Below are 10,961 nucleotides of genomic sequence, written 5' to 3'. Positions count from 1 at the left end.
TCTGCTGAGTCCGGCCTCCGCAAGCATCTCAAGCTCTTCTGCCTTAGCTTGTCCTCCCTTGATCGCGCAATCGAAAGGAGTCACTCTAGAGTCGCCTGGCTGTGGGATGGTGATGCAGACACCTGGCTGTTTCATTCATTTGCGAAGTTTTGCGCGAGGAGTCTTATCTCTTCTTTTCCACGCCGGTCGGCCTAGCTTCCTCCTACTCGGCTATGGAGGAAGCATTGTTTTCTCATTTCAACTATATCTTGCGGGTGGCTCTGCCAAGACATTTCACCATCGACCTTCCAAAGCTCAGGATTTCCCCCATCGACTTGGGTTCACTGGATTCTCCTTTCACCAGGGAGGAAATTGAGGTGACTGTCAGGTGCATGCCCTTCAACAAGGCTCTGGGGCTCGACGGGTTCACGTTGAATTCTACCAAGATGCTTGGTCGGTTGTAAAGAATGATGTTCTTCTGGCCATCTGTGCCTTCACCATTGGTGATTGCAGGGGATTAGTGCGACTGAATAATGCTTTGGTCACCTTGCTACCGAAGAAGGAAGAAGCTATCACTGCCTCTGATTTTTGACCCATTAGCCTAATACGCAATGTAGGCAAGATAATAACCAAGGCCATCGCCATCCGGCTTGCTCCTTGTCTCAATTCGCTCACCACGTGCAGCCAAAGCCCTTTCATCACCAGACGATGCATACATGACAACTTCAAGCTAGTTCATGCCACCGTAAAGTTGCTAAAGAAAATCAAGCGACCGAAGATGTTGCTTTCGGTCAATTGGGCCTTCCTCTTAGAGGCCCTGAGAGCATGGGGGTTCAGACCTTGTTGGTGCAGTTGGATCAAAGCAATCTTGAGCTCTTCGATAATGCGAATTCTCCTCAATTCTGTGCCCAGGCCTACAATTGTTCATGCCAGAGGCTTGATGCAAGGTGATTCAATCCCCCTCTTCTTGTTCGTGTTAGTCATGGGCACCCTTGCCCACCTGCTGACATTGGCTTGTGAGGTAGCCGTCATTGATCCTATGGGACACGGATCAATCCTTCATTGTTGTTCCCTTTATGCGGATGACGCAGTTGTTTTCTTGTCGCCAACTCTGCAGGACATTCATGCACATTTGGCCATTCTCGATTTCTTTGGGGAGGCTTCAGGCTTAAGAACTAATTTGGACAAGTGTGTTGTTGTCCCCATATATTGTTCCAAGGAGGACATCAACTCAATCAATGAAGCTCTCCCCTGTGGATCGCAGTGCCCCCGTGGATGATCAAGGAGATTGACAAGATCCAAAATGCTTTCTTATGGGCGGGGGATAGAGCAATGACAGGAGGTTGCTGCTCCCTCTCCTGGCCTCGTGTTTGCCGGCCGTTGGGATTCGGAGTACTTGGCATTCAAGACCTCCGACTAGCTAGGTTTTCTCTTTGCCTCAAATGGCTTTGGTGCCAACGGAGTGACCCTTCGAAACCATGGGCTTTGCTCCCATTACATCACAAAAGAGAGGTTGTCGCACTATTTGAGGCATCAATCAGGTTTGAGGTGGGTGATGGCACCTCCATTTTCTTTTGGACCGACCCTGGATCAATGGCCAACCTATCAAAGCTGTCGCGCGTGAGCTGTTCAATTGTGTTGCTCCCTCTACCGCCAAGAAAAGGACAGTGAAGGAGGAGTTGAACAATCGACGTTGGGTTAGAGACGTTACTAGTTCTCTATCTGTACCGATGCTTGTACAATATCTGCATGTTTGGCAACACATTGATTCAGTCACCTCGAGCAATGATGCGACCGTGTAACCTGGAAATGGACGACTACAGGAAATTATACATCCAAGTTGGCATATCATGCAATATTCCAAGGCTCTATCCGATTTGAAGGTGCTTCTTTGGTATAGAAAACTTAGGCTCCTGCCAACGTTCAATTCTTTGTATGGCTTGGTCTTCATGACCGGCTCTGGACGACAGTTTATAGGCGCTGCCATGGACTCCAGGTGAATGATTCTTGCACACATTGTTCGCAACTACTAGAAACTACCGACCATTTGCTTCTTCATTGCACTTTGGCTAGACAAGCATGGTGGCAGATATTGGGGGTCCAAGTGCCGATGGCGGAAACTCCACTCATTGATTGGTGGCTTGACCTACGACGTCGAGTTGCTACTGAATTTCGCAAAGGAGTAGACTCGTTAGTCCTTCTCACTTGTTGGAGGCTCTGGTTATCGCACAACGACATCATCTTCAACGATCGTTGTATCTCCTCGGACTCCTTGGTAGCTCTCATAAGAGGTGACATTGGTCGGTGGTACGAGGCTGGGGCAAAGCACTTAGTGACCAACATAGCTAGGCTGCGTTCTTTTGGCTTGATCACTTGATTACCACTTGGGTTAGTTGTTGGTAGCTACCTAATCGTGTAATACTTCATCTATATTTTCTCGAACGAGCAGCTTTTGTGACTCGCTGAGGGTCGTTATGTAAACCCGTCTATAATTACTTTACTTCTTTTTAATTCAATGATACATAACTCTGCTACGTATTCGAGAAAAAAAAACTCAGATTTTATAAGCGGGCCTGGCCAAAACACACACCCACAAACCACAAATATTGGTGATCCTACTCATAATCAGCACTTGCACATGCAGCGTATGCCGACAACGCCAAATACATGGCGAGCGTTTCAACCGACATAAGTATTGTCCAAACTAGCTAGAAGTTCGTATTCTGCTGAAGCACGCACGGCATTTGACTACAATTTCACTCTCCGCCAAAACAAAGATTAAACAAATGTACAAAAACAATGCTAAGCACCAGATAAAACCTGCATATAGCCGTTATAAGTTACAAAACAAGAGCTAAAACCTATGCATGGCATGTGACTATGTTCTGTAACGATTTGGATATTCCAAATAATATACTCCATCTGGTAAAAAAATATTTGACGTTTTATACGTAAGACAGTGCATTTGACCACTATTTACTATTAAATATATTTATAAAAGACAAAAAATATATGAGATTATGAAAGTGTTTTTCACGACAACTACACATGTGACTTTCATGTGTCCAAACTAAATATTTTTAAAATTATACTCCCTCTAGTCTAAAATAAGTGTCATTTTATGTTAGGTTCAGTCAACTATTTCAAACTTTAGCTACAATGTATTGAGTTTTGATACTTGAAATAACACGAGTAGATTTGTCTAGAAACATACTTTCATAATAATATAATTTTACTAATTTTATCACTATATTATAAAAAATAATAGTAAAAATTGTATTTCGGAGATTGTGTTATATTAAAACAACACTTATTTCGAACTGGGGAGAGTAGATACTCAAAGTTTTAGAAGTTTATAAGATCTTATCCAAAATGTTAAATATTCATAACCGGGGTAAACCCACAGGCACATAGCCCAACAAATTTAGGCTATGATATTGGGCCGTCCTCATGAGAATTTAGTACTTGGGTGAAGTCGTTCCTAGAATGGCTGTCCAGGCCAAATCCAGCAAGGGTGCTCGGGTCTATTTTTTTTATGGGCCTTTCCTTTCACTTTTGACATGGAAAAAGAAACTAGGCTGGGCTTAGGCCGAACAGTTGAGCTCAGCCAACAACCTGCTATCCAAGCCCTGCCTGAGACAGCAATAGGCCCTGTCAGGCCAGATTGATTTTGTTGAGTAAACTGTGAAATATCATGTGTGTACAACACAAATGTCAGAACTTTTGATGAGTTGATCTTTATTTTTTATGTTTAAATTCTTTTCTGTAAGAAATAGTCTGTTGTGCATTCTCTTTGATCGTTGGACCTTCTGGTGCCTTGAATTTCCTCTGCCCAGAAGCAAAATGCTCAGGTGTAAACTGTCTATTGAACATCAGATCATCCGGTGAAGTTATTCCTCATCTCCTATCATAATTGCTCCAGCGTATACATTCATGAGCACCAAACCATCCTATGAGGCTAACAGCCTCTGGACGCAATGCTTTGGTGAGTACAATTCTTCCAGCGCTGAACCATCCGATGAATATATTTTTCCTGAGACTTCTCCAATTCAACTAAACTTTGTCCCAACTACAGTGGCCTAATAAAACATATACTTAACAAACATGTAAGTTTTATTAACTATGTTTTCATTAAATCATCAAAATTATAATCATAGTCTAATAGAATCATTTTTGCTACACTATTGACTATGTTGTCATTAATCACCAAAGTCGCATACATGCCCTAAAGTAAATATTGCAATCTCACTAAGGGCATGTTTCCTACACAATTTTTAATTTTCAGGAACACCTATTCCCCTTAAGTGATATCTAGTACATTCAATGTGGTTCCGGCTCCATGATGTTGAAGCACGAACCCCCGTACGAGTACAACGAGCCTAGGGATGGCAATGACTCGGGCTTGACCTACGTGAAGGAGCCATCGGGCATCCAGCCGTAGTCGAACGCATCTCGTAGAGCGCCAAAGACCACCATGTCGTCAGAGTTATCAGGGCGGAACTTGAGTGAGTCACTCTCCACCAAGCTCCTGAAGCTCATACTCTGCTGGTATGCCAGCTGCGCTCCGCTTGCACCCTTCCCCCTAGACCATTGTCACCATCGGCAGATTGTGTTTAGCAGTCCGTCATCGTTGAGCATGTCTCTGTGGCGCCCGTCCACGTCCAGGGCATCACCGTCGATCCATTTCTTGTCACCCCTGTCAATGTCGAGGGCGTTACCGTAGCCATCTAGGGTGTTGCACCATTTGCCGCACCCGTTGACATTCAGGGCTTCACTGTCCAATGTGTCACAGTCGCACTGCGTAGCCTGAGCGTTTCAGTTCCTAGGTTGTGGCGACGGGCGGGGAAGGAGATGGAGATTGGGGAATTTTGATTGTGGCAGCAGGTGGAGAAGGAGAGGGACCATGTCACAAAATATTGAATTTGTGCGAGAGGGGGGTGGGGAAGTTCTATGAAAAGCCGTTGTCGGGATGGTGGGATCAGTTTGGCTCGTTGGATGTGGATCGGACGGCTGAGGTCACGTGTTTGCACCCAAAACACGACTTGCACAGAAGATTTCCCCCAATACTTGTGGCGAACTATCAGAAACACCAACTTTTATACATATTTCACAGACCCACCAATACTTAGGGCAGTCATCTCATAAACCCAACACTTTTGCTCTCCTCCCGTTTCCTGTTCATCTTTGGCATGACTCAGTCACACCATATGCATAGTGTGACCACGTTGGTGAGTCGCTGACATGTGGGGGTGGGTGAACAGGAAACGAGAGGAGAGCAAAAATAGTGGGTTTGTGAGACGGCTGTCCCAAGTATTGGTGTGTCTATAAAATAGGCACAAAAGTTGATGGGTTTGTGATAGCTTGCGTGAAGTATTAGTGGATCTATGAAATTTACTCGATTTTATTCTGTTGTAGTTGTGATCTTACAAATTTATCGAACCAGCTTCATAATACACATAGTTCATCTTCTAAGAAAAGATAGTTCATATGAACCAAAACTCTTGTGACTTATGTCATGACTGAAGAGGTAGCAAGGCGCAAGAGGAAAAGACAAGGGGATGCGCAAGCCTGAAGAGAAGGCGCCTAGCAGGAATGCGCCGGCAGCGGCAGGAGAGGCACTGTGAACTTTCCGGCAAATGACCGGAAGGGTCATCACGTGAGTTGCGTGCATGCCCAAGCTGTTTGCAAGCATGCTTGAGGCGTGGTGTGGGTCCGGAGTGTCAGCCTCTGGATGGCAGGGAGGATAAATAGAAGTGAACTCTGGTGTCGCATGGATCATCGATGAAGTAACAGGGCAAAAAGGAAGAGAAATGCAAATTCATATGTCGTTCATGTTCGTTCATTTATCCCACTGATACATATATATCCGTTGATTCTTTCATATATTTTATTATTATTTTTATCTACTTTCTGCATAAATCTTAAAATAAATAAACAGTCTGCCTGCTTGCATCTTTCTATCTGTATCAAATAGCGTAGAGGTTTGTTGCAATGTGAATTGTGCCGAATTAGATTTTGGTACAAATTCCTTATTCAAATGTACTGTTAACTATGGAGCACGAAATAGCAAACTCCACATTGACCACATCCGGTCGATACCGAAAGGAAACATGTTCTCCGGTCAACCGCAGCCGGTTGCACCTACTCCGGGAGTCGCCACCAACTCCGCCGCCGTGCCCATTACAAGTACCATCTTCCGCCGCGCCGCATCGGCACACGTCCAAGGTCCAACGCCCGAGCACCAAACCCCTCCCACTAAGAGCCCGAAGCCGCGGCCCGGGCGAGGCATTTCGTCGAACACCGTGGCCCCAGTCGCAGCCATGCTCCTAGCGAAGCCCCGCCCCTCCCTCGTCGCCCCCTCTACGTCGCTCCCGAGGTCCGGCCCGGCCGCCAACCGCGTCGCGCCCCTCGCCTCGTCATCCTCCTCCCGCCGCCGCGGGGTCCTCCGCGTCTCCGCCGCATCGGTGGCGGCGGCGCAGCCCTCGTCGCCCCCGGCCGCGGCCGCGGCGGTGAGCCGCGTGGACGTGCTGTCGGAGGCGCTCCCGTTCATCCAGCGGTTCAAGGGCAAGACGGTGGTGGTGAAGTACGGCGGGGCGGCGATGAAGTCGGCGGAGCTGCAGGCGTCGGTGATCCGCGACCTGGTCCTCCTGTCCTGTGTCGGCCTCCGCCCCGTGCTCGTGCACGGCGGGGGGCCGGAGATCAACTCCTGGCTGGCGCGCGTCGGCGTCGAGCCGCAGTTCCGCAACGGGCTCCGCGTCACCGACGCGGTCACCATGGAGGTCGTGGAGATGGTGCTGGTCGGTAAGGTAAACAAGCAGCTCGTCTCTCTCATCAGCCTCGCGGGGGCAACTGCCGTCGGCCTCTGCGGCAAGGACGCGCGCCTCCTCACCGCGCGGCCCTCCCCCGACGCCGCCTCCCTCGGCTTCGTCGGCGAGGTGTCGCGCGTCGACCCTACAGTGCTCCACCCCATCATCGCGTCCGGCCACATCCCGGTCATCGCCACCGTGGCCGCCGACGAGACCGGGCAAGCCTACAACATCAATGCCGACACGGCGGCCGGGGAGATCGCGGCGGCGGTGGGCGCCGAGAAGCTGCTGCTGCTCACTGACGTGTCCGGCATACTCGCGGATCGCGACGACCCCGGGAGCCTGGTGAAGGAGGTCGACGTCGCCGGGGTGCGGCGGATGGTGGCCGAGGGGAAGGTGGGCGGCGGGATGATCCCCAAGGTGGAGTGCTGCGTCCGCGCGATCGCGCAGGGGGTGCGCACCGCGAGCATCATCGACGGCCGCGTCCCGCACTCGCTGCTGCTGGAGATCCTTACGGACGAGGGAACCGGCACTATGATCACCGGCTAATGCTTATAGACTTCTCGTGAGCCTCGCTATCTTTTCTGTGGGAGATACTGAGTGGTGGCATTGGTTCGAATGATTTTACACTCGCGGCCGTTTGGCTGTGATTTTGAATCTTTAAGATTTTTGTGTTTCCATGAAAGATTTTAACTTCATGTAATTCGTGAGTTGGTTCAAATCAATTATGTGCAATTTTATTCAGACAATGAGTCGTGTCAATTCAAATGTTTTGCTTAAACCGGAATGCAGAACTGCAAAACACAATCTGCTGACGCTGGAGCAGGAAGCGCGAGGTCCATCCGACGACCCGAGACGAGTGCAGTTGCTTGAGCACTGCGGCTGGTCTAGAGTTCAACCCCGGCTGTCAAAGAACCGAACGTATATGGCTCCAAGGATTGAGCACACAAATGGAAAAAAAGGGACCTAAAACAACCGTTCCCTTGCATGATCTGCCAGGGTGAAATGGTACAGCCCAAGAATAAATGTATAAATTTCGTGTGGATGTGATTATGAAGCTTTGATATGTTCTCCTACAAACAATACACAAACGGCTTGCAGAATCTTTGCATCACCACACATAGAAATCCCAATGTTCAGAACTGTAGTCAAAAGCACCAGGAAATGAAAAGGATAAGTACGTTGAAGGAAAGGATAAAAAAATGTTGTAATTACTACGATATATGGTAACTCCCCACACCACAATGACACTGTCACAGTAGCAAATGCAAATTCTGGGGTGAAGCTAAGGCTGACATCAATTTTGATTAAGGTAAGCTGACTAGAGGTGCTCCCGTGTATAACTAAGAGACCACGAAATATAAATGTAAAGTCGACGGATTGTTGTGCTCACTTGATACGAGCAATGGCCACCACGATGAAGACGAACACCGTGAGCATGAAGGATGCCTTCACCGCATCACTGTACATATCAGTCTTCTCATCACCGTGGGGGCGGATCAGCATGTTGACAATCTTCATTACATTCTCAAGGAATTCCACTATTTTCGCCTGGGCACAGTCCAGGATCCACTTAAGCACTTCAGCAGGACCATCACTGTTTCCCTTATTATCATTTTCTTTCCCTGAAAATGAGGTTGATTGCAGTAAGACAAGACATAAAGACAAACAATCAAAAGTAGCAAGTTTCTTGCAAATGTTACACATCTAAAGATCAAAAGGTCATCACAATGCTGCTGTGTGGTTTAACAAACACATGAGTGCATAGTCATGAATGTGCATGAAAGCTTAGTATAGCGTACCATCATGTAAGGATCTCCTGAAATCTTGAACTGACTCATTATTCATGACAGCATCCCATACAGCCTTATCACATGACAAGGACATAACCATTTTCTGCATGAAGGACAAGGTTAACATAGCGATGAAGAGACCAGCGGTTCAGAAACTTCTAGGTGAAAGCTCGGATCAGAAGTCACGAATAGCATCAAAATTTGATAGGGGAGTGTAACATGATGCGATTAATAATGTTACTATCTAAAAGTTTTGGAATACATAAAAAAATGGTTAAGTTCAGACCTGAACAGCAGGATCCTTCTGCAATATACGGAAAGCATCCAAAACATTCCTATGTTCCCTTGAAAGAAGAGCAGTTGAGTTGAGAACATACGCAGCAGGTTCAATCCAGTCATCTGATCCTGATGAATCGCCAGATGAATGTCCTGAGGTGGACAGTAATGCTATTTGTCTGTCGGTTATATCTGAATCCAAGCCAAAAGGATTCTCAAATACCCTGAACAAAACAGGTAACTCAATTAGTGGGAGCAATAAACAGCAACTATATATAAAGCTCACCTTTTTGGTATTAGTTACTGAGCAAAGGTACATAGCAGCTTCATTTAAGAAAAAAGGTTCTTTTCACACTGTACAAAATGAGCAAACATTCAAACATTGCCACAATGCTGTGAATGCGAGAAAAAAATATGTAAGTATAAAACGTCAAAACCACAAAAGATAGCAAATTTTGATCTTTTTGTTAAAACCTAAATGTACCATTTGATAGCACAAGAAAGCTACTTTTGGGGATCACTTAACAAGGAAGGAATGAATGATGTATTCAAGAAATGCAACCCATAGGGTTGGAAAAGGTTGCAAGCAAACAAACACTGAGGCTGAGCAGTTATCATAATTGCAACTTTAATTCATCATATTGTGTCTACTAACCCTAATTGAAAGTTAATGTACTTAGGTGGATCCAAACATTCAATAACAATCCATACATCACAGCCTACCATGCCGTACATGCCGCAGAACGATCCAACGATTCAAGAAACACAGCATCGTTAGGACCACATTCATAATTGTTCATGAATTCTGCGTGACAAGTAATGGTATTCAAGTTGCAATGGGCATCCCTCCGTGCAACTCCCCTGAACTCCAGCCAACTACGGCAGGGAAACAAGCCTAAAACAGCATCCTATAATAGAAATACAATTATGACCAGTTGACCACGGCAATTAGAGCCCAGATTAAACACTAATGACGACAAAAGGATGCTAACTCCAACTAATCAATTAACTGGAGCATGGAAGGCTCCTAAGTCCCCATCTAATCTAGAAATTAACTACCTCGCATCAAACTGCATAAAAGAACAGCTCCAATCTAATCCAATCCATGTAAGCAAGGTTAACTTGGGCCCTAACAATCACGCTTCACGCCCATCACCAACACAAGGAACGTCAAAACGCACAGTTGGATCCAATCTAAGCGAGTGAACGAAAATAAAATCTTCTTTAACGAGGTGAGCAAGCAAATCTTACTGCTGGATGCTGGTGACTGCGCCGGTGACCTCGTCTATGGTGGGTGGGGACCAGAACACCACCCTGTACTCTTCGTCCTCCTCATCCTCCGCCGCCTCTCCGGGACCAGGGGCGACGACCTCCTCCCAGTCCTCCTCCCCGTCGCGGCGGAGCGAGCGGGAATCCCAGTACGCGGCGGCGGCAACCGCGGAGGGCGGGGGCGGCGAGCTGGCGCGCAGGGGCCGTCCCCCGGCGACTGTGCGCGGGCGCGGGGACGCGGCGGAGGTGGAAGCGCCGCCGCCGCCGAGCGCCGACGAGGAGGAGGAGGAGCGCACGGCACGGCTGGTGAGGCGGAGGAGGTGCCTGCCCGGCGGGTTCCTCATGGCGGAGAGCTTATCGTCGAGTTCGTGGTCTCCTTGCCTGCGCACGCTCTATCCAATCCCCTTCTCTTGTCTCCGACCGCTTCCGCGTAGTGGGAGCAGGACCAAATTTGGGCTTTTGAGGCGTTGCAAAAATGAACCAACGAATCTATCTGTTACACTCCCTCATATATCTAGATTCTAGAGAGAGGTTGGGTATTGCTAGGGGTCACCAAACTACTTCCTGCGGTTTCTTGGGCTATTGAGCTTCTTATTGGTTGAATTCTTTTATACTCTTTTAGTAAATGATTGATGAGTCAAGTTAGTTTTCTCATTTTTCTGTAATGGTCTAAAAATCTTTGTTACTTTTTATAACTTCCGTAATTGTTATACTTTCAAGGAATACTATGTCACTTTTTATAAAAATAATGAGTTTAATTAAAAACATCTCTTCATGGTACAATACTTCTATGCAGAATTTCTAATCCCAACCTATCTACGAGTATAATGTAAACCGA

At 47.0% G+C, this 10,961-nt stretch overlaps 2 protein-coding genes across 2 annotated transcripts; one reads left to right on the top strand and one right to left on the bottom strand.

Annotated features, from left to right (window-relative positions):
- Positions 1-6,062: 6,062 nt before the first annotated feature.
- On the top strand, positions 6,063-7,734 carry LOC133921616 (uncharacterized). Its single transcript, XM_062366566.1, has 2 exons — positions 6,063-7,350; positions 7,578-7,734. The coding sequence occupies exon 1, from the start codon at positions 6,090-6,092 to the stop codon at positions 7,332-7,334; it is 1,245 nt and encodes a 414-aa protein (XP_062222550.1). The 5' UTR covers positions 6,063-6,089; the 3' UTR covers positions 7,335-7,350; positions 7,578-7,734.
- Positions 7,735-7,747: 13 nt separating this feature from the next.
- On the bottom strand, positions 7,748-10,594 carry LOC133921617 (uncharacterized). The gene is made up of 5 exons (XM_062366568.1): positions 10,106-10,594; positions 8,865-9,078; positions 8,588-8,681; positions 8,179-8,410; positions 7,748-7,927 (listed from the first exon to the last, which is right to left on the bottom strand). Exons 1-5 carry the CDS (start codon positions 10,465-10,467, stop codon positions 7,897-7,899), a joined length of 933 nt encoding a protein of 310 aa, XP_062222552.1. The 5' UTR covers positions 10,468-10,594; the 3' UTR covers positions 7,748-7,896.
- Between the last annotated feature and the right edge of the window lie 367 nt (positions 10,595-10,961).

The sequence above is a fragment of the Phragmites australis genome, chromosome 6 (genome assembly GCF_958298935.1).
Source record: "Phragmites australis chromosome 6, lpPhrAust1.1, whole genome shotgun sequence".
NCBI lineage: Eukaryota > Viridiplantae > Streptophyta > Magnoliopsida > Poales > Poaceae > Phragmites > Phragmites australis.
Note: the sequence above shows the minus strand (reverse complement) of the source record. Positions and strands in the feature narration are given on the sequence as shown.

What these genes read in the sequence shown, in the direction of transcription:
- LOC133921616 (XM_062366566.1), top strand. Translation starts at nt 6,090, where the DNA reads ATGTTCTCCGGTCAACCGCAGCCGGTTGCACCTACTCCGGGAGTCGCC.
- LOC133921617 (XM_062366568.1), bottom strand. Translation starts at nt 10,467, where the DNA reads ATGAGGAACCCGCCGGGCAGGCACCTCCTCCGCCTCACCAGCCGTGCC. An exon ending in GCAGTCACCAGCATCCAGCA is followed by an intron (nt 9,079 to 10,105) that starts GTAAGATTTGCT and finishes TGTTTTGTTCAG; the next exon opens with GGTATTTGAGAATCCTTTTG. An exon ending in AGAAGGATCCTGCTGTTCAG is followed by an intron (nt 8,682 to 8,864) that starts GTCTGAACTTAA and finishes TCCTTCATGCAG; the next exon opens with AAAATGGTTATGTCCTTGTC.